At 39.7% G+C, this 24,259-nt stretch overlaps 1 protein-coding gene across 1 annotated transcript in view; it reads right to left on the minus strand.

Moving 5' to 3' along the window:
• Positions 1-3,227, minus strand: part of COL28A1 (collagen type XXVIII alpha 1 chain) — a 32,015-nt gene extending 28,788 nt beyond the window's left edge. Inside the window, exons 1-2 of the mRNA XM_031052127.2 lie at positions 3,071-3,227; positions 1,649-2,217 (exon numbers count right to left, since the gene is read on the minus strand). Coding sequence (XP_030907987.2) covers positions 1,649-2,217; positions 3,071-3,227 — 726 coding nt within the window. The remainder of the gene's footprint in view (positions 1-1,648; positions 2,218-3,070) is intronic.
• Between the last annotated feature and the right edge of the window lie 21,032 nt (positions 3,228-24,259).

Consider the following 24,259-nt stretch of genomic DNA (forward strand, 5'->3'; position numbering starts at 1 on the left):
ACATTAGAAACTTAAAGTCATAATCCAGCTCTACAGGAAGGACACTAAAAGATTGTAAAAAATTGCTTCAGCAACTAGTTAATTAAAGTAAGCAATTAACATATTAAATAACATTAATTAAGTTTTGATTTCTGAGAAGCATTCTAGCAATCTCTCCATCCTAGAAATTAATTAAAATCATTAAATTCCTATTATAGATTGTTGACTGCACAAATCACTGACTCCCCTTGTCCAGCCATTGTCATTTGCTAAAATTACAATGGTAAACAGACCTAAGTCAACATAGTATCTGTAGCAGGTATATGGAACCCATAAACTACATTGTTTCCGAAGTCCTGAATAGCAGCAGCTCTCTAGTAGAAGTAAATGATACACACTCTACACTTGCAAAAATCAGAAGCTCTTCTAAGCATACTATCATGCAAGCACACAAAATGAGAACAGTCAGAACACCTTAGAAAAGCTTTGGCTTTAACAGTGATTGTATAAAGTTATCATTGAATTAGCTGGGTTTTTTTAGATCTCTACAGCTGAAACACCCACATGGAATGCATTCCCCCCACTTTACAGAACTGATGTAGACTTGTGAGAGGACATAAAAGTGTTGATGAGCAGCAACACAATGCAAATCTCTAAAAGTCACATGCAAACACATATATTTATGCCAAAGCCATTATTTAAATCAGAGAGCACTCATATTCTCAAAAGCAGGAACTTGTGGTGGCCTGTAAAAATAAAGGGTGTTTAGATACTTGTGAGGTGGCTGCTGTCATACAGAAAGCAATGGTAACACCAGAGAAGAAGGGAAGGGTGATATGCAGGGAAACTAATGCAACAGTCTGCAGAGTGGTAGACTGCTGCAGTGCAGGACAAACAGGAAGACCAGCTTGTGTACATGCTCAAGACCTGTATGAGCCTGTATGACACTTAGGTGTCAGTTTCACTGCAGAGTCTCCTGGTATTTTTTATTTCTGTGCATTCTCAGATCAGAACTTCATCTGCAGCTTGTGTCATTAGATCTATAGGCCAGAGGATGACTATTCTCTATATTTGACAGGGAATATTTTTTATAAATTAAGTTCATATGCAGAAAAGACGCACCCAAGCAAGACTTCAAGCTCAATTTAAACATTTCCTCCTTATTATGTGGTAGGCTTTCTATGGAAATTTAAAGATGTCTATCACCAAGTTCAGATTTTATCTAAATTGACATATCTCTATTAAGGGCTACAAATTTATTTTCACTTCTGCAAGAGCTGCAATTTTTGGTACAAAAGGCAATGCCACATTTCTACTTGCTACAGAAGAAAGAACTGGGATGTCAAAAATTGTTGGTTTTTGTTTATACTTTTTAAAAAGGGGGTTTAAAATACCTTTATTGGGAGGAAAACAGAAATATAAATAACTTCACAGCAAGTCTTTTGAAATCTAATCTCGTTTCCAGTTTCAAATATTTTGGCTGGCAAAATCTGAATGCTGGGGACAGAAACAAAACCTGTACTTTGGCACAGTGGTCTTGTTAACAGGTGGGCCACTTTAACATGTAAAAGGTACAGGTTTCTTCAATAGCATAAGCATTCCAAAATATTAGAAGTAAGACCATATACATATGTTCCTGTAACTCTTTAAAATTCTTTCTCATACATACCATTTCTTTGATAACCTTCTCCACAGTTTCTTTCTCCTGAAGGTTGAAAACAAACCTGGATGCTGGGACACTGGCCAGGAGCCGAAGCTTGGCAGCATTGCTGACCTCCTCAGCCACTCTGGTCATTCCCATTGTGAAAAATACAATTCCTTGGTGTTTAGCATCAGCTATAGCTGCAAAAATATCTGGGTTTCTCGGATGGTCCACTCCATCAGTGAACAGCACAGCTACTTTAACACTACCTGGAGTCCCTTCAGTCATGTAGAGTTGTGTGAGGTTAGTTATAGCATAAGTTGTGTAGGTGCCATGACCTATGTAGGTGATGGGAGCAAGGTGGGTTTTGAATGCTTCAGGACCTTTCCAGTCATGGAAAGTTTGCTCTATGAAAACAGTGCTGCTGTACTGTAGTAAGGCCATCCTCCAGCTAAGGGTACGTCCAGAACTAAGCTGCAGACTTTTCATTCTGTCTACTGTTTCCAGTACAAATTTTTTCTGCTGTTCATGATTATAATCTTTAGCACTTTCGGAGCTGTCCAGTAAAAAAGAGATTTCCAGAATGCAGTCTTCATCTAGAATAAATAGGAGAGGTAGGTGAGTGGAGTGATTTCATACTAAACCCCATTCTACCCCTACCCTTACATGTGTTTCAGGATTCAAAATTGTGAATGAAGTTATTTTAAACATCTGTCATCACAAATGTGAGACCCTCATGAAGATAGAGCATATAGAGGCTGAGGAATTTGCTCCAGAACAGATGTCCCAGGGAATAAGAAACCGAAGGTGAGGTTATGTCATGTAGTATAAAATGAGGAGAGTTGTAGTGGTTTTATATACTCATTATGTCCTCCTGCCTGATATTTCACTGAATATCCTACCAGGATGAGGACTGGGAAGGTAGAAGTCATCTACAGGAAAATGATTCTTACTGAATAAGACACTGGAACGTAATTTGATGAAGCTAGATTTTGTCCCTGATACTGACACATTGACATATAAGTTTTCAAAAGTAGGATCTGCAGAGTATTAATTTTCTGAACTACTGACATTACTTCTATAGGCATACAGTTATGTGGGCTATTGACAATAACAGGTTATCAGCCATACCACAGTAAAACCCCAAATCAACCTCTTTTTCTGAAATACACAAAAGGGGACGAGAAAGATGGGAGTAGAAAAACAAAAGTGCAAAAATAAGGCATGTGAAAATGTAGGATGAGGTGAGTCTGACTGATTATAAGCAATATCTTAAAGGGCAAGTTAGCCATGTAGTCCAGAATCCAAATAAATTAATCGGGGGTGGGGGGGGGGGGGGTGGGGGGGGCTGAGGTGGGGGTAGGAGGAGGAGGGAGAAGAGGAGAGAGAAGGGGAAGGGGTGGGAGAGGAGGGAACCAACCCGCACTGTTTTAAAATTACAATATTCACCTTGATCGCTTGGGCTGGGATATTTTTCTACAGTATTTGACAGAATGTGTTTTGGTTTTGTTCTCCTCAATCCGTATCTTTTTTCTTCCCTGAGATTTTCTGCTAAAAACTCATGGTGTTCAAGTATCCACAAAAGCCACCAGAATCTGAAGAACATCATTTGGTTGGTTTGTTTCCTAAACAACACAAATAATAATACAGAAGTACAGCAGTACAAGGGGAATAAAACATTCGATTTTGCTTTAATTTTGCTTTCTTCAACAGGTTGCTTAGCAGGCTATATTTTAAAATATAGCCCCTAAACCCCAGCTGATCTTATTTTCTTTTGGTAAGATCTTTTCCAAAATATGTAATAAATAATAAGCAAAGACATACTGGGGTGATTTTCAAGCATTCTGCATATTGTTCTAGCACATGACAAACTGCAGACAGACATTTTGCAAACACACTTCAGTTCTCTCTCACTGTCTGGTAGCTGGTTGTTTCTACAGCCAGCCCTTTTTGGAATCCTTAACCTTGACTGTACCTATGTAGATGCAGTGTGAATCCCAAGTGTCATTCATAAGGGTGGTTCTATTTTACATCTGCTTTTTCCAAAGCTGGCATGGAGGGAAGGAGGTACAGAAACAGACACAAGTTTTCCCCTGTTCTTTTTACTTAAGAACTGAGTGTCATGCATATGTCTTGCTATCACAGCCCCCCTGTCCTCAGCAGTCCTACAGAGGAATGGTCAGAGATTGCTGTCCAGGCAGTACCTGCTGCGCAGCCCTGGAGACATGTGGGCTCCACAGCTACCTACAAGGCAGGCTCCCTTCTGCAGGGACAGGAGATGTTTGTCCTCACAGATACACATGGAGCAGCTCACAGGCTGCTCAGGGACTGACAAGTCAGTCCAGCCCCACTCCCTCCAAGCTCTCCCCAGGAAAGCACAACACATAGCAAAAGGGCAACTCACTAGCAAGAATGAACCTGCCAGAAGTGAGTATATCATAGAAGTCCCTAACACAGCCTTATCTGCAAGGTTTCTCAGCTTTTACTAGTTTAGGGCAGGAATTCTAGTGCCCACAGACACTGAGAGGACAGGGGGTTCTTACCTTGATGTTCATAAGCAGAAGGCTCTGTGGATATGAAGGATGCTGCCCTGGGCTTGCTGGCAGCTGCGCTGTCCCTGTGCCAGATACGCTGTGAGGAAAGGAGGGAGACCAAGCTCCTGTGAGAATCGGTATCATGTATCAGGAGGGGCCAGCAGGCAGAGGCACAGAGAAAGGGGAAGAACAGCAGTCCTGGCTCCCCCTCTCAGCTCCCACCCACTTCTCTCTTCTTCCCCAAGCTATGCACATGCATCCTAGGTTTTGTCCCCCACAGCCATTTCAACACAGAAATCCTCATCCGTACTTGCACATGTATGCAAGAGGACTGTTCTCACCCCAACAGACTTCCCTACACACCAACCCAGTTGTGGTCACTCTTTTCTTTGATTACTATGACACATCTTTCACCCCTATACTTGTGTGCATCTGTCATGTTTTAGCATAGCAGCTTTTGGTACTAGGCATCATGCTTTCAATACCATCATAGCAGTCCATGTCTGGAGGATCTCTTTTAGATCTAAAGACACATTCCCACTACTGCTGGAGTAGAAAGATATTTACTGTCTATGGACTGGGCCAACTGAAATGTCAGTTGCTGGTGAGATTGCCCACGCTGAGGATGTCAAAAAACAACTGAGCAGTCTGAAAGCTGTACAGTTTCTCCAGGCTTTTCTGTCACACCGATTCTTTCAAAGCCTGAAACAGCTAGAGAACCAGACTGGCACATAGTATGCTGCCTTCAAAATCTAAGCTAGGTGGCTATGGATCCAGAAGGCTGTGTCTTTTATCAGCATTTGCCGCTTGTCACTTAATTCTTCAAATATCCTTGGAAAGATTTGCATTACAAATGAACATACTAAACAAGTTGCTCTTCTTCACAAAAATACATACCTACATATTTTTGTTTGTTTGTTTTGTTTACTGTGGACCCATCATTTTCCACCTACATGCACACTAAGAAGCCCCAGTGTTAACTGCTGTCTGCCTTTCCATCTTAAGTGTCCACCTGCTCAGCCCACTTAGGACAGTCACAGCCAAGGAGGCCGAGGCAACTGTGCAGAAAGGATACAGCTTTGGCCCCAAAATTAAATAGGTGGGAGGGACTAGTAGGACAATGCAGCTGGATGCTGAAGCCATTTGCTATGGTTCTAACCCTGTTTTCTATTTTCCATCTTTGCTAGATATAATTAGCGCTAAATTGGTGAACTGGGATGGCTGAAGTGCAGATCTGCATATTGTATGGCTGTTCATCCTTATCTAAGGCCTTATCTAAGGTGAAACTAGCTCAGATACAGCTAGTTATGCTACAGTTACAGCTAAGAAAGATTCTTCTTTCAAGGCTGGGAAGAATTGATGCTTATTTCTCTTCAGCCACTTTTATTTTTCTATGTTTACACTGACATATTTAGATTTTTATTATGGCAAGGAATGAAAAGGCACTTTTTTGCCCTTTAGGAAATACAAACAAGTCAATGTTTAACGAAATAGATATAATAAATCTCACATAGCCCCTAAATCATACTGAGAAAAAATCTAATTCTAGCAAGAAAAAGCATGTTGACTATGGTTGGGATTATGTGCCTTCCATAAGGAAAAAATTGTAATTCTTTCATTTTTACTGCTAATTCCTACCTACCTACATAGCTGGCAATAATTCCCTAATTAAAAACTATTCTGCTTGTATGTTTAGCAGCAAGTTCTTGGCTTCAGGGTATTTTCTTTTATTAATGAATGATGTTTACCCTCAGGACAATTTTTAGGGTGTTTTTTCCAGGTGCAATTTTAAAAGCTTAGTGGGGCCTCCACATTTTTATACCTGTTTTGTGCAATGCATGGTATTATTCTGTCCAGAATTCCAGGTATGTGACATACCATACAGTACACTTCTAGACTTGCAATCTTCTGAAATTGTGATGTTCTCAATATCTGCACTGTTCTTATGGTGACAGTATATCAAAACATACATGATATTAATGTAAAATATAAATGCATTGATGCATCTAATATAACTCCTAAAGGTAAAAATTAACAGCAAGCTTTCCTGCCTCATTTACTACAAATTTTAGAAACTGCTTATTTAACATTCTAATGGCATTACACTGTATGCATTTTTAAAATAGAGTGTCTTGAAAACTATGATTAGGAACATTCACCCTGTCATTTAAATGTTATAAAGTTATTGCTAGAATTCTTTTGTTGCTTTTTTTTTAAGGAAAAAAGTTCCATGTTTTGTCTTAAGGAACCTAGACATCAGATGCTTCAATGCAGAATTCCATTTCTATTCACCTGATATTTAAACATATTTAAGTATCTCAGATGTCTCTGGGAGATGACTCTACAGACTTGTGTATTTAGCTGACCAAGTTGAGCCCAAGTATCCAAGCTCACATATGCTTCCAACACGACACCAGCTGGCAGTAAGATTGGTAATCTTTGTGGGAGTCAAATATTGAAATGAATATAAAGGCTATGTTATAATTGCATCAACAGAAACTGAGGTCACAAATATTATTGCATATCCAGATCCTAAGATTTTTTGCATCACTGTTTGAAATCCAAGAGTTCTCAGCTATCTGGTCTCAGCATTTCAAACTGAAAAATGAGGCCTAGCATTTTTTTCAAAGAATAAAGGGGCATATGATGGCTATTTAAAACAATGGCTAAATAGGCTATACTCAACCAAAGGGAATTTAATATAATTTTAGAACCATGAATAGAGATATCATATAGAAAGATACACTCTTTCTGTGACTGAGAATGTTTAAGCGCTGTTAAGAAGGGAAACCAAAGTGATGTTACACCCTTTTGTCACTGCTGTTATCATTGCATATGTAGTGACAGCTTCAGAGATGCAGGAGGTTGCAAGGCCACTTTGAAGGGACAATGAAGGAAGATTTAGGGTTTACAGATGCCAGTTGCCACAGTGTAGCATTACCTCTCTTGTCAGCAACAGCCCTCACTATCAGTTCTCAATGGGCAGAAGTAGCAGCAAGCCTGACAGTTCCAAACACCTTTCCTGGTACTCTCTTCTTCATCCTCTCTCTGGGTGCCTCTTATACCTTGGTCTGGCTCAACTGTGACCAATTCATCCATTGTTTTAGCAAAATTCAGTACATTACCAAGAAGCCTAGAGTAATTTCTGAAAAAATGGACTAACACTGTCTTCTAGCATGATATCATGTCACTAGAATGTGACAGAGCCCTGACTAGTCCTTCTTCAGCCATCCAACAAGCCTGTGACAGGACTGGAGGTGGAGTAATCATGAACCAGCATAGCTGGTACCATGATATATGGCAAAATATAATCTGAATATTTCTATATGCTAAAAGAATACTCAACAACCAGGGAGTCTGTTTTTTTGAGTAGTATGAAGCAGACAGAATATGCTGATTTTCCTTTGCTCTGATGGTAATTTTTTTTGTCACAAAGAGCTTGACATGATGCTTCTGAAATGTGTTTCCAGTTTTTTGCCACCTCAGTGTGAATAATGCACATATCTTGTCTGCTGTGAACTGTTAAAAATAACGCACATTTCACACAATCTTCTTCTAGTGTTTCATGGCCTCAAGATAGTCTTGACCATTTAACCCGACTGCATCATGTTGTAATGGTATTTCAAGACCGTTTATTTCATTATACTACGCATGCCAGTACATGACCAAAGTGCCCAGAAGAAACAAAAACCTATCTTACTTGAACTTGTAAAATAATGAAAGCACACCATTTACAGAATTTTGAGTCCTGATATTAAAGAGCAGTGTTATAATGAAGGGGGTTCACAGTCCTGTAAGTTATATCACACATACGAATTTTAGGAAAAACAGTTCAAAACCTCAAAGTAATCAAACTGGGAAACTTTAAAAAGTCAAAGCTTCACTGATGATTGTAATTGAAGAAGGATAAAGAAGAAAACTATACCTTTTGACTGCAAAATGTGTTCTATTGGATTTGACAATTCAGGATTCAGGCTGAACAGTCAGCTTAGTATGTATGGTAAGTCTTTAGAAATTGACTCTTATTTATTAACTGTTACTGCTGCAGTTTTAAAATGTTTTGAATGTGGACCTATGTTCTGTGACAAAACCTGATTGCTGTATATGAAAATGATCTCTTAACAGCACAGCCATATAAAAACCTATACTGAAATCTTGGTGTATTCAAAGGTAGTGATGTAACTATTCATTCCAGAAAGGACAGGATTTTGCCTTTGGTTTTTGGTACAAATCTTTAGCATGTGGTCTGTAAGAGCTGATCAAAGCAAATCAGCTTTATTGTACAATGGAAAATGTAAGCACAGTCTTCTATGGCAAAGTTTTTAATTATTCTTTGAGGCTGGAGTGGTAAAAATGGCCTTCTCTTTTGCAGATGGTATGAATCTACCTCTCCCCTGTTTTTAATATTGCTCTTCTGCAACATTTTTCCAGACATGCAGTGAGAAGACTTAAACCCTAACATGGCACAGAAGGGAGAAGGCTGACTTTAGTACTTGTGCATTTTGTCTATATACAATACTGCCAAAAGCTCACTCTGAGCATTTTGGTGGTAAGCAAATATTCATAATCTGTCTGTGATATCACTATATTTGCTTTCGGTTTGTTTTGAAAATATCTACTTACTTCTACTTTTATTCTAACAGTTCTCCTTTCATTTATAGTTTCCATCTCTAGGAGATATTTTCCACCTTACAACCAAAGTATGTTAACACATCTATACATGACTAACAGTTATTTTCAAAAGTATTTGTAGCATTCTGCCTAATAAGGGAACGAAAGCATATAAATGAAAGGGTACAGATATACTTTGAACATACTAAATATTTGGCTGAACACTTGATAACATTGAACATTTAACTAGATTAAGAATACTCTAAAATGAAACCTAAACCAAATCTTAAAAATGTTATTTGCTACATTAGTGCCAATGTAAATGTATTTAGACAAGTAATTATTTTGAATTTACTGTTGCATCTCAATTACTTCCTATAGTAAGGTGTACTTTGCACAGCCATTTTCTTCCACCTGCCTGATTTTCAACAGCATTTCCATCCAGAATCACAGAATCCCAAGGGTTGGAAGGGACCTCAAAAGATCATTTAGTCCAACCCCCCTGCAAGAGCAGGGAAACCTAGAGGATTGTAGTTTTCATATGGTGTGAGTCATCAGAACTCACACCATATGATAACTTAATTAGCAATACAAAACTCTCTTACACTATTCCTTTTTAAATACAGGAATTATGTTTTTCAGGAGTGGAAGCTCACATGTTTTGATGGAGTTGCAGTAAAAAGCACATGCCTTAATCTCACACAGCACATTTAGAGAAGATATTGTCTGATAAGTGAAAGAGGAATTACTCTGCTGGAAATATATTTGGCAAGTTAAAGCATGTTGCTGTATGTAGTACACAGTATTTTGCAAATTAAAATTATATTTGGTAGAAAAAGTTGTAATCCTTTCAGTATCGGGAATGAGATTTTGTCTTTCTAACAGGCAATTACAGTGTTACAAACCCACAAACATTTACCTTGCAGCCATTGTTGTCAGTTATCCTGGGTACACCTGTAACAGTTATTTTTCTCCTCCTAGTAGCTGGTGCACTGCTATGTTTTGGCTTTAGTCTGAGAACAATGCTGATAACACACCAATGTTTTTAGTTGTTGCTAAGTAGCACTTATCCCTATCAAAGACTTCAGTCTCATGCTCTGCCAGTGAGGAGGGGCACAAGAAGTGAGGAGGGAGCAGAGACAGGACACTGATCCAAACTAGTCAAAGGGATATTCCATACCACAGTTACTCAGAAGGCCCAGATTGCTGCCTGGGCCAGGCTGGGTATCAGACAGTGGGTGATGAGTGAATGGCTGTGTGGTACTAAGCAGCTGGGCTTAAACCATGACATCAGTGTAATGCTAAGCTTGTGTAAATGGCAGAATTTGTATCTTTTGATCTGCAGATTGTATAAAGTGCTCATAAAAGTATGCATTAGACTCTGAGCCCATAGTAGTATTGGGCTAGTAAATGAGCACTCAGAGCCCTTAATACACTAATAAGCTTTAACTATCCTGACCAGCCTCCCCTGCTATCCCCACCCAAGTCCCTGCCCATGGGTCTGAGTCTCCATTTCAGCTCAGCCTGAGGCCATTGGTCTTAGCTCTAGTGGTGCTGTGGGGTGTTGGTCATAGGCTCTGCCACAGCCCTGCCTGGACATGCTGATCTGTTGATGTCCTATCATGTCTCCATAGAGGTGCCTGAAGCCCTGGGCTGGGGTCAATGGGCACTGGCTGTGAGGCCCTGCTCTGCTATCCTGCTGGGATGCCCTTGTGTCTCCCACCCTGGGGATGCAGCTGCCATTGCTGCTCCTAACAGAGTGGGTGCCATTATATACAGCTTGGCAAGAAGGCTGGTGGCATCTGAATGCCAGTAGGTGTCCATATCAAACCCATCAGTCCTCCCCTGTGTGAAACACCAGCCCTGTTGCACACCATTTGCTTGTAGCTGGAGCCATGGTAGGTTTTCAGTCTCATAAATTAGCAAAACTACCTCATTCAGAGGTTTTAAAAAAGATGAGTTTGTTTAAACATGTTTGTAATTGAAAACTTGTAGAATGTAAACAGCATAGAATTGCTTGTTAGGACGAATGCTGATCTGTTCATTCTATATGGTGTTCAAATGGCTTTTTCCTTTAGGTGTGCCTGTAGCGTGCTCCATAAATATGTTTTTACATGTAGGTACACATTAGTGCAGTAGGAATCTGTATTTTAGCTTGGCAAGTAGAGAGCTTAATGAAATGCAATTGAGTGGTATTGCAAGATACAACAGACAGCAGTAGGCAGCACTTAATCCTGTCTATTTAAACTATTCTGAGCACTGAGCCAGCTGGATCTTGCTTTTTAGCCTTAAAACTTAAGCTCAGAATCTGATTTTGTGTCTGACTTAGAGGGCTTTAGTGAAGGCATGGTTGAGAAGGTGGGTTACGATCTGTGCTGATAAACCGAACCTTGGTAAAAACTAAACTGCATTCGGTATCGTGAGAAAACTGAGCAGGCGGGACCAAGTTAAGGCTTCGCCCTGCAGGACCTTAGCGCAGGGGGAGGGGGGGCTATGATGAGCCACGCAGGTGCGATCTACAGCAGTGCATGCCGGGAAGAGCCCAGGCTTGAGGGGTGCTGCCGGCTGTTCGCGGTGGTTCTGTAAGGGAACAACAGAAAGCTTTAAAAGCGAAATGTAATGGATTTGTCGGTGTGGTGCACAGCGCTGGGACTGCTGCAGTGCTTCTGCATGCAACTCCTCTCCTGAGGGCAACCTGCTTGGCTCACCTCAGCACTTCGAAGTCATGAGTTTGGGGGGCAAAAGTCAATTTAACCTGAGAGGAATATTTTCACAGGAGTGGAGGCAATAGGTATTGCTAGAGACAAAAGGGCTAGTGGCTTTCTGCAGCAGAGACTTGGTTCCTACTGCAGGGTTGATTTACTAAATTGCTTAAGTATCTGATGATAACCCTACAATCCTCTGTAGGAGTGAAGGAATACCGTCTGAGGTGTGAAGCTGAGGGAAGGTGTGTTTTGAAATGCTTATGCATTAATAAAAGTGAAATGCTTATTCATTAACACATTCAGTGTTAGTATAACAAGGATTATTATAGAGAAGAAAAGCATTGGTTCCTTTAGGTAAGAACAGGCTTATGGAAGGACATTAGTAATTCTCTGTAAACATCTTTCAGTTGAAGTTCTTCTGTAATCCTTTGTATCTAGCCAATCAAAAATCCAAGTAGACCTTTTTTTTTTTCTGGCTCTGATGATTGCTATAGAAACTGAGCTATTAAAGATGATGGGAGTTGTTTCAATGATATTTTTGTTTCAGTAATTTATTTATTTATTTTAATTTGTATTGGTTAGGTTTGCAGCTATCCATGCTGAAGCTTGTGAATTCAAATAAATGTGTTAAGGTAGTTATGGACTTGTTAGTTCCTTGTGCCAGAGAAGGAAAAAAACTGGTAAGGCTCTGATATATTCTTTATCTATATATAAAACTGTATGATTGTTAGTTTGAACCTTAGTGGAATTTAAGATGGGTTGGCATGTCTTTACAGGTTCTTAAGTCAAATGTTAAATAACTTACGCAAGTAAAACTTGAAGAAGTTTTGCCTACACCTTTTTCATTATTACAAATACAAGATACCAAGCAGTCTGAAGGTTAGCATGACTTTATGTACTTTAATTGCCACATGAACCTTATTTTTGCCAAGTGTAGTCAGAGTAGTATGTACTTCAAGGCCTTACTTCATAGTGAAACTTCTCTGCTTTACCTCTGAAGTGTAGAAATTTTGAAGTGTAGACATGGAAAAAAAAATTGGAAGCAATTTTTGCAAGTAATTCAAGTGCTTTCTCAAATGCTCTTTCTGCAAATGATAGGAGTATCACTCTTAAAGGAGTGTTTTCTCCCTCAGTTCAGACAGTGGAATCCTTGTTGCATATCAAAAGGGAACAGGAAGATGTTCCCTGTTTCCAGAGCTATGCAGAAATTAATTAATACTACAGCAGTAACAAGATGCCTTGAAAATATCAGTGGCTTGTGTGCTTATAGAAGTTGAGGGTATTTGGCTACTGAATAAAAATAGTCTAGTGTTTCAAAATTATTTGTGTTATTTTTACATGTAATTGATTGAATATGGGATAATGATAATACATTTTCAGCTGTATATGTTACTCAAGAACAGGGAGGACAAAAGGATAGTTTTGTGTCCTTGCACTCAGTGCAGGAAAGAATAACTGCTACACAGAAAGGATCTTTACACCTTTGTTGGTATTAGTGGCAAGCTTCTAGCAACCGAGTTCACATATAGTAAAAGTAAATGTAACATTTTGCACCAGATATACATGATACAGATACTAAATTTTATACTCCAGTGTTATGTGACTGCTTGTGTTTTTTAAATCCACATGCTGTTATCCTGTGCCTTTTAAAGAGTGATAGAAAAAAAAATTAACCAAAAACTACTGGTACTCTGAATGGCTTGTTTTAAAGGGGTGTGTGTTTAAGCAGGTGATCTAATTGACCTGCCTGCAAATATTTGGATGTAGAGAGGCTACCACAGTACTGCTATCCTGTGCTGTTGCTGAACTGGGTATCTTTTCAGCAATAGCTCTTCTGGATTCTTCACTGGAAATGATGCACATAATCCTGTAGACTCTGAGTCCTAGGTGGGGTTTGCACTCTGAAGAAAATTCTCCTGGTAGCTTGTTTGTGCCCCTGCTGCTTTCTCCTGTTACTATTCATATGGGAAGCTGACATACTTCAGATTCGTATGCCCTTACTTCATAACTGGCATCATGCAGTATTCACATTCCATTTAAAATTATTTTGAAAGAGGATTTATTTGCATAATCTCCTCCAAATAGGATTGCAAATAATTTCAAGATATTATTACTATTTTTGAAACTGATATACTGTCCAAGGAGAACTAACTGCAGCTCATACTCAAAATTCAGAGACTCTTGTCTCAGGCTTTTCAGGCTACTGAAGTTTTTACCTGTTACAAGAAATCTACTATCTCTGAAATAAGTGATTCTAGGGTGTTTTAGCTGTTAAAATAGTAACGCCAATCCAGCAAAGTTGTATTTTAAGTGATAAAACACATTTGCTGGATTGATAATATTTTCCCACCTTTTAGTGGAGACCCTCATTCTGTTAGTCTGGTGTGTACTGCCTTAGGGCTTGAATTCATTTGCTAAACTACTGATAGTGAAATAATAAGCACTTGTCATGATAGTCTAATGATATTTGCATCATTCTGCCATGTTGAAGGGTCATGCTGCTGAGCATTTACCAAAGATGGGGCAAATGATACAGGAGCTTGTTGCTAGTATTGCCAAACTCCTCCATACCATCTTTGGATAAGCTGAAAACTTAACTCTATGTAGTTATGTCTGTCAAGGCACAATGCATGGACAAAACCATAACAGCTTGTATCTTTGATGGAGGATAGAATAAGCCTTTTTATTCTGAAGTATCTCACAAACTTATGTGACTTACCTGTCTCTCAGATTTAATGGTACTCCCCCAGTCAAAACAGACTTGTGTGTGTGGTTTATTCCAGCTGGCAACTGAACCCCACACATCCAGGGACTGTCTTGCCACCCTGGTGGGATCAGGGAGAGAACTGGAAGAATAAAAGCAAGATAAAGACAGTGTAATAGATAAAGCAAAAGCTGTGTGCACAAGCAAAGCAAAACTCATGGGGGACTTCAACCACCCTGACATCTGTTGGAGCAACAAAGAGAGGTGCCGTGCTTGACCTCGTGCTCACCAACAGGGAAGGGCTGGTTGGAAATGTGACACTTCAGGGAAGTCTTGGATGCAGTGATCTTGAGATGGTTGAATTTGAGGTCCTCAGGACAGTGAGAAGAGCGTGCAGCAACCTCACTGCCCTGGACTTCAAGAGAGCAGACTTTGGGCTCTTCAGGAACCTGCTTAGCAAGGTTCCATGGGATAAAGCCCTAGAGGGCAGGGGGGCCCCCAGACTGCTGGTTGGTATTCAAGGATCACCTGCTACAAGCTCAGGAGTGTTGCATTCCAACTAGAAGGAAGTGCAGCAGGAGGGCCAGGAGACCCCCTTGGATGGATAAGGAGCTGCTGAGAAAAATTCACAGGAAAAAAGGGGCTTATAAAAGGTGGAAGCAAGGACAGGTGGCCTGGAATGAATACAGGGATGTTGTCCGGGAAGCTAGGGACCGGGTTAGGAAAGCTAAGGAAAAATTGGAGCTAAACTTGGCAAGGGATGTTAAAGATAATAGGAAGGGATTTTATAGGTATGTAGCGGCTAAAAAACAGACTAGGGACAACGTAGACCCCCTCTGGAAGCTTTTGGGAGAACCGGCTACACAGGATTTGGAGAAGGCTGAGGTTCTGAATGGCTTCTTTGCCTCAGTCTTCACTGGCAAAGGCTCTGACCGCAGCACCCAAGTCTTGGAAGGCGGACACAGGGTCTGTGAAAATCTAGACCTTGGGCCCACTGTACGAGATTATCTGGTTTGAGACCATCTTAAGAACCTGAACATACACAAGTCCATGGGAACTGATGAAATCCATCCGCAGGTCCTGAAGGAGCTGGCAAATGAAGTTGCAAAGCCACTGGCCATCATATTTGAAAAATCATGGCAGACAGGTGAAGTTCCCGATGACTGGAAAAAGGGAAATATAACTCCCATTTTCAAGAAGGGGAAAATGGATGACCCGGGGAATTACAGACCAGTCAGTCTCTCCTCTGTGCCTGGCAAAATCTTGGAGCAGGTTCTCCTGGAAGGCATGCTAAGGCACATGAAAAACAACAAGATAATTGGTGACAGCCAACATGGCTTCACTAGGGGGAAATCCTGCCTGACCAATTTGGTGGCCTCCTATGATGGGGCTACGGAAATGATGGACAGGGGTGGAGCAGTTGATGTCATCTATCTGGACTTGTGCAAAGCATTTGACACTGTCCCACACAACATCCTTGTCTCTAAATTGGAGGGACATCAATTTGATAGGTGGACCACTCGGTGGATAAAGAACTGGCTGGATGGCTGCACACAAAGAGTTGTGGTCAACAGTTCAGTGTCAGGCTAGAGACCAGTAATGAGTGGTGTCCCTCAGGGATTGGTGTTGGGACCGGTCTTGTTTAACATCTTTGTCGGTGACATGGACAGTGGGATTGAGTGCGCCCTCAGCAAGTTTGCTGGTGACACCAAGCTGTGTGGCTTGGTTGATACGCTAGAGGGAAGGAATGCCATCCAGAGGGACCTTGACATGCTTGTGAGGTGGGCTGATGCCAACCTCATGAAGTTTAACCATGCTAAGTGCAAGGTCCTACACCTGGGTGGGAGCAATCCCAGGCACAGCTACAGGATGAGCAGAGAAGAGATTCAAAACAACCCTGCCGAGGACGACCTGGGGGTGTTGGTCGATGAGAAAATGAACATGAGCTGGCTTCAGTGTGCGCTTACAGCTCAGAAAGCCAACCGTATTCTGAGCTGCATCAAAAGAAGTGTGATTAGCAGGTCGAAGGTGATCCTGCCCCTCTACTCTGCTCTTGTGAGACTCCACTTGGAGTATTGTGTGCAGTTCTGGTGTCCTCAACATGAAAAGGACATGGAACTGTTAGAGCAAGTCCAGAGGAGGGCCACGAGGATGATCAGGGGACTGGAGCACCTCCTTTAAGAAGACAGGCTGAGAAAGTTGGGGCTGTTTAGCCTGGAGAAGAGAAGGCTGCGTGGAGACCTCATAGCAGCCTACCAGTATCTGAAGGGGGCCTGCCTACAGGGTTGCTGGTGAGGGACTGTTCATTAGGGACTGTAGTGATAGGACAAGGGGTAACGGGTTGAAACTTAAACAGCAGAGGTTTAGATTGGATATAAAGAATAAATTCTTTAGTGTGAGGGTGGTGAGGCACTGGAATGGGTTGCCCAGAGAGGTTGTGAATGCTCCATCCCTGGCAGTGTTCAAGGCCAGGTTGGATGAAGCCTTGGGTGATATGGTTTAGTGTGAGGTGTCCCTGCCCATGGCAGATGGGTTGAAACTAGATGATCTTAAGGTCCTTTCCAACCCTAACTATTCTATGATTCACTGTTTCCCATGGTCAAGCAGGTGTTTAGCCATCTTTAGGAAAGCAGGGCTCCATCATGCATAATGATTACTTGGGAAGACAAATGCCATCATTGAATGTGCCCCCCTTCCTTATTCCTCTCCCAGCTTTATACGCTGAGCATGCCATATGGTATGGCATATCCCTTGGGCCAGTTGAGGTCAGCTGTCCCAGCTGTGTCCCCTCCCAGCTTCTTGTGCACCCCCAGCCTGCTAACCTGGTGGCATGGGGTGAGAGGCAGAGAAGACCTGGACTCTGTAAGCACTGCTCAGCAGTGACAAAAACTTCACTGTGTTATCAACACTGTTTTCAGCACAAATCCAAGGCATAGCCACATAGTAGCTACTATGAGGAAAATTAGATCTACCCCAGCCAAAAGCAACATATGTGTCTGCTATGGTATCAATGCTTTTGAGTAAAAGAAGTGAGCTATAGAAAATAAACTCATATTTTTCCATCTATGATCATTTTAAATGTGTTATATATTCTGCCTCCATGAGAAAACTACTGCCCTTGGTGTTAGATTGAAGTTCAGTGGTTAGAACCTGTATATTAATGTTGCATCAAGTGAAATCAGTCACTAATGAATCAGTAATGCTGGAATCTAATACCATGCTTGCAGTTTGTAATCCTTGTAAATAGGATTACGTAGATATACAGAAAATAAATGCCCATTTCTGAAGTAGTTAACCTAGCACAGTGCTTTAATATCAAAACTTCTTTCTACTCTCCTGGTATTATCATCTATTATTAACCATAATGGTTAGAGAGGTGGGACTAGATTCTGTGCATTGTTTTAAAGCCTGTGGTGTTCTAAACTTGTTAAATGCATTTGCATAGTTGCTACCAAACATGACTTGTTAGATGCTCTTAAGGAAAGAAGTACGTTTATATGTAGTGTGAGTTTTGATATGAACTATTTTTATACTATATAAAAATTGAGGCTTTTCAAGTGGTTTTTAGAAGTGAAGGCTGAAAGCCTGGAGTAGAATCTCACTGTGAAATCTGAATTCTTAAAAATCAGGTCAGTGTACCAAAACCACTTAAAAGACACGGCCACTGGGTGTCAGTCTTGACTCAAGAATGAACATTTTGGAAGCGTTGCTGACTGCAGAGCTTTACTTTTGACATCACTGGTAAAGCTCTTAGTATCAGTACTTTGACTAAAACACTTCCTTTTTAAAAAGTTTTGGAAATTGATCTGTCATGTAGCAATAACACTGCTATGAATATGTCCCCTTCGCTTCAAAAAGAGACCAAAACATGTGATGTGGTGGTTATATAGTTGTGGGTTTTCTATAAGAATGACCTGTTTGGGCATTATACTTTACCTAGGGATTGCATAGATGTAGAATGGAATAGCTGATCTTTCCTCCTGCCTGAGCTGTGGAATGTTGTCATAAATAACTGCTGAGCAAGCACGGGCCTGTAATGGAGTGTTGGCTACCAGAGGTGTCCTTGAAGTAGAGGAAAAAGGGTGGTGGGAGTGGTAGAGGTAGTGTTTAAGATCTTTTGTACGCATAGCATTGCCTGCTGGAATGCCTGAGATACAGGCTTTGTTAGTTAGCCTAGTCTGCATAGTGTATTACTGCCCTTTGCATGCACTTTTCCTTTGTATGAGAACTTTGTCCCTTTTAGAGTTAACCTCATGTGACAGACCTTCAGCCTTCTCTTGTGAAAACCACTTGAAAAGCTTCAGTTGTTCTGCAGTGCAGAAAATAATTTTTTTTGAAAATAACATTTCTGCACTCTCTTTACAAAGGTATTCTTAATTGAGCTTTGGATATTGCATATAACAATAAATATCTAAGGCTGTATTACATCTCCTTGTGTTGCTCATATCTCCACCTGACAGACAGGGAGATAAAAAAAATTGCTTAGACTTGGGGAACATCCAGTAATAGTAAATCAGTTTTGCCAAGCTCTGTTTGGAAATGGGGATCAGACTATTAGTGATTCAGCTAAAATGAAAATGCTGATTCAAAATATTCTATAGTGTCTTCGGGGTTAAAATTTTGTTTTGAATTGTTTCAGAGAATGAAGACTTTCAGAAAGGTATAATCAAGTTCAAGGGAGTGCATAAAGGTATAAAACTACTTAAATGAATTTCAGAATCTTTCTAAAATGAGCACATTACAAGCTCAGCTTTCCTGTCTTTTTTGGAGATCCAAAGGTAGCTTGCCAGTCTGTTCCTTCCCCCACTGCTTTTAATTACATGCATTTACTGCTTATGTTCTCAGGAAGTTTTTTCCCCTGATTAAACTGCTTTTCAAGAGTGAGGTGGTAGTACTGACGAGGCTAACATAACTGGGAAGGAATGTTCCTCACAGTTAAAGTTAAGAAACTTTATTTCCATTTAAGTTAAGAAATTGGATTTCTTACATTCTTGAGACTTTACATTAAATTGAGATAACTTCAAATACGTGTAAGCTGAATATTAGAATGTTGAAGTACCTTCTGTGAGCAGGTTTCTGAAACATCTGCATTGTGTCTTCTGTGTTCTAACTACCCAGGTTTTTATGTGGCTCGTCAGCTGCAGGTTCATATCTTACAAATTACTGGATTTTTTTTGTGGAGCATCTTTGATAGCTTCACATTGGTTTCTAGAGATAAGAGGTGCTGGGGGTGCTGTCAGACAAAGCTGCAAAAATATGTTTCAAAACTCGCTTCCATTAATTACATAGAGGTTGCTGAGTTCTGGGATGATGGTTCTAAGCTGTAACTGGGAATTGGGAGAAGATGGATGATGCAGGTTAGGTTGAAGGAAACAGTGGTGTTTTTTTATTGCATGCTTGCAAAGCCTGACCTAGGCATTGCAACAACCACTTATACCTGCAGTACCTGTTGCTTGTAGTGCTTCTAGTGTGGTGCAAAGCAGTAGATCTTCGACATTCTTCCGTTCTTGGCTTGAGAACCTCTTGAGAGTTCTGGTCTGGAGTGAAATACATATATACTTTAAATATATAAAATTCTAGTGGAAAGATTTTAAAATAATAATAATAGAAAAGTGAAGTTGCCTAAACTAGAAGTGCTTGCTCCTGGTTTTGATCATTGTTTAATATAAAGCATGCTGTGGCATAGTTGATACAGTTACTCTGCCAAATGCAAGCAGGAGGAATTTGCAGAGTTTACAAGGATTTTGATGTGAGATCAAGTACTGTATTTCTTAACTAAAGTCTTCACTGTGTTAGGTATTTGGTCCATCTCAGCCCTGTTGGTAATGGTTACTATCAAGAGGAAGATAAAGTCAAAAAGGGAGAAGTCGTCCATCAAAGAATGAGATGTTAAGTGTACTGAATGCATTACTATTGTATTTGCTTTTAGAAGTCATTCATGCCATAGGCCTTCCTGAGTAGACCCTTGTAGTCAATGTCTGTTTTCCAGGTCTGTTAAATGTCACCTCAGAGATCAGGAAAAATTTCTCCTCCTCCCCTTAAACCCTTTTAGCCAGGGGCAGCTGAAGTAAAGATCACTTCAAAGGCCAAGCATAGCTTTTATTTTTTTTTAACTTGTCATTGCAGTGGCAGTAGATGGTACCCCTAATATTACTGTCACAGTCAAATGTTATGACTATGTCTGGTTCTCTTCATATTTGTGTGTATCAGGAACATCTCTTGTAAAGATGTTAGAATTGCAGTAGCTAAAAATTGGTGTTGTAGAAATGGGATCATTCCCCATACATGATAAGAATTGTAAGGCAGAAAAAGCATGTGACTCAACATCCCTTATCTTCAGCTGTAACTCCTAGATAAGATTAAAAGAAACAGGCTTCCTTCCAACTATCTCCCCCTTTTTCACCTGAAGAAATTTGCTGAGAACAGGAGCAGACTCTAGCTGCAGAATTTGAGTCAGCCTGTAGCACATCACAACACAGATTTGGATTCAAGGAAAATAGGGCTTGTTTGAACTCATTTTTGATGTTGCAATTGAATGGATAGAAGAGATTCTGTTGACTCATTTTTTGTCATTCGTTCTGTGTGAAAAACACTGTATACTAGATACTAAAAGGACCACCAATCAAAATCTGAGAGGATTCCAGCAGATAGTTTAGATAATCTAAACAACTAAATTCAACAACCTATTAGAGTTGAAAACTTAAGTAGTTTGAAAATATAAATGCTACTGTTGCCCACAAAACTTTACCTCTGATGCTCCTCACCAATGTTTTGGTTTTTGGCTTTTTTTTTTTTTAATCTTAAAAAAACAAGTGACAGTAGCAAAGATCTCTGCTTTGTTTGGCAGATAGGGCAATGCAGATGTAAAGATCAAAATGACGTTAAAATTAAAGGGAATTTTGTATTATCTTCTTGGGTAAAATCACAAAGCTGACAGTGTATTCAAACTGTTCATAGTGACTTGCATTTAATTTTAGCCTCTCCCTTCTGTGACTGGATTCTAAACTGAGCAGCAAGTTATGTAGGTGCTACAAGAGCAATAGTGAGTGATGAAGTTCCTAAAAATTCTGGACTATTTTGTACAGAAAGCTCAATACCTGCTGTCAACTGATTTTGTGCTTCAGCAAGCAAGTGTGCCAGCAGTTTATCAAGAATATAACATGAAGAATTCCTGTACCTCTTTAAATCGGGGCAAAGATTCTGTTTGGGAATCTGACATGAGAGTCTCTGTGCTATACAGCATGTTCAAACAGCACATCTGGGAGAATGGGCAGTGGTGGAGACACTGGAAAATGCACCCATATTTTTTTCTTCTTCCTTACTCCTCTCCCCAAATCATCTAAAATGATTATTCTATGCCTTTTTTTTCTGTAAAATTTACTGGCCGTACACACTGAGTCAGTGTCGATTTTGTTTGATCTTGTTCTTCACAAATGCAAAATGGATCGAACCCAGTGAAGGTATTCTCAATTGAGTGTAGCTGTGTTCCTGGGTTGCCTGTAGACATAATGCACATAGTAAGGGCTGCTTATGATTGTACCCTGACAAACAGCTGCTGGGGGAATGCCATGGAAGAGAAGTAGCAAGAGAAAGGAAAGGAAGAAGTGTCTCTGATTCCTATAATCCCTGTAAATCACCTTGTATCTTGGAAGCTAGTTTTCTAGTAGTGATTTGATATCAGAATGAAGTCTTAGAGTGTGGGCTGAATTTTCTTACTCTACAAATGCTTATTTGGTTTTTAGACTCTGCTAATAATTCTTTAAAATGTACTACTGGCTTTTGTATTTTTGAAAGCAGAAGATGGAACTTAGCTAGCTAGCAGTTGCTATGATAGCAGAATGGTTTTATCATAAATCTGTGTAAGTAGGTTGAAAGCATCAGTTAATATATTACTGTTTTCCAGAGCAGAAGATGGCATTTAAATTTTGTATTCAGAATCTATGCATGTCCATATGTAAAACTCAAAGTATATATTAATGTCTAAACTACTTAAAAATACTGGAAATATGGGAGGTTCAGTGTAGTTATTATTCAGGTTTTAGTAATTAAACAATTATGAGAATAATTTTATATGCTTATTTGGCACCCAAAGATTCAGTTAGGAGGAAGAGTTAATTGGATGGAAGAGTGTAAAAATATGATTAGGTTCCTAGATACTAATTTTTAATGAAAAGCATTGCTTAAAATATCCTTATGTCCTCTATATTCAGAAACAGTGAAATGTGAGCTGGGGTGATAGATTATTTAGCCTGATTTTGGAAATATGACCCATGGAAAGCTACCTTTTGTAATGGGGAAAAAAAGGCATCTTCTGCAGCATATGATTGAGGGCATGGAGTGCAATCATGTATCTGTGGAAATGGTTCAGCTGTGACAAGTTTTTTAACCTTCAAAACAATAATGGTTCTTTTTGGTAGTGTAGAATATGGAAAATCACTTTTTTTTTTTTTGTATTCTAACCCTTAACTGAATTCCAAAGAGAATATTTTGAATAGCTTTCTTCTAATTTAACCTGATTATTATACTTTTAAAACCTAAAGGTCAAACTAAAATGGAAAACTGCCCACAAATCCCTAGTCTTTCACTGTGTTTAACTTGGGATGAGTGTGAGATGATGACAGGTGGCTTTAAAGTACCTTTTGTCCTTTCCTAATCCTGGTTTACGGGGATTTAAACATCACAGACATACTAAGTACTCAACGAACTGCACTATCTCATACATAGTTGTTCAGGGATCACTTGGACCTAGGAAAATACAGAGGCTATAGTGTTGTACCTTCATCACTTCCTGGTGTGCACTCCAGTTGTGGTCTGGAGTAGGATCTCATCTGGTGACCCTAAACCATACTCAGCTTGTATGAGGTATTTTTGTACTGATAAGTTAGTTCAAACCAGCAGCTTCATAGCTGTGAATCTGACCTTATATCTTGTACTGTAACTTTATCAATGTCAGTTTACATAAGAAGTAATTGTGTTGTGCTATAAGAAGAGTAGTAAGAACTGCTGCACATATTGATTATTCTTTTTTGTTTGCAGTCCTGTTTGCTGTCTCTTGTAACTTAATCTTTAAAGAAGCAGATTAATGCCTGGAAGGAGATGTCAGGAAGATAAGAATATATTGGTAAGGAAGGAACAGGCAATTTAGAAGAATATGTGGTCTGTACTGGGACAACTGAGGGTACAGCAACAGAAATAAACAAATGAAGAGTATGACATCCATTGGAGGAACAGCAAATGTTTTTTGGTGCTGTAGCTCTAAGAGCAAGATATAGCTTTAAAGTTCTCTTTCATAAAAAAGACCCTGCAGAAATTGAAGAATGCTGTCAGTAACATTATATACAATGTGAATCTGCTGATTGTAGTCAGTGCTGCAGTGTTTGAAACAACTGTGGTCTGATGGTATTTGGAAAAGTTGGATAATAAGTAAACCATGAGAATGGTTTCATGTATCTTGCATGTGTTCTGTAAGTTTTATTAAAGCTCACTTACCTGAATTGATTTAGAATGTGAAAAAGCTCATATAAAGCTAATAGATTACTACATTAATGAGACTTGTCAAAGTCCAAGCAAGATGATTGTTGGCAATGAGGTACGTAAAGGAACAGATATGACTAAATCACATTAAAAGGATGGTGTGGGATGCCTGTGTTCATTACTGAGGATGCAAATGTTTATCTTGAATTTTCACTAGGTTTCTTTGCTGGATATATGGAGAGCACTATGTGCTGTTGGAAAAGGTAAACATGGATCAACAGAGTTTCTATTTACTAGTCTTTACCTCAGCATTTCTTAGGATCATCATCTGCCTATCAGATGATGACAGCTTTTTAAATAACTTCAGCATTCATATAAATATGCCTTTGCTCTTCAGGTTAAATCACTTTATTACACTTGAAAGGTAACAAGTCTTGAGGACCACTTAGAAACAGCAGCTGATAAAAATTCAGGGAACTGATTGAAAGGTTGACTGGAAAAAACTGACTGTTGACTACAGTGACTTCCTGCTTGTTTCTAGGACAACTAGATACCTAGTTTCTAAAATCAGGCATGTTTTTGTGTCAGCTTTTTCTTGAAAAGTATCTTA

Source organism: Melopsittacus undulatus, chromosome 8 (genome assembly GCF_012275295.1).
Source record: "Melopsittacus undulatus isolate bMelUnd1 chromosome 8, bMelUnd1.mat.Z, whole genome shotgun sequence".
NCBI classification, from domain to species: domain Eukaryota; kingdom Metazoa; phylum Chordata; class Aves; order Psittaciformes; family Psittaculidae; genus Melopsittacus; species Melopsittacus undulatus.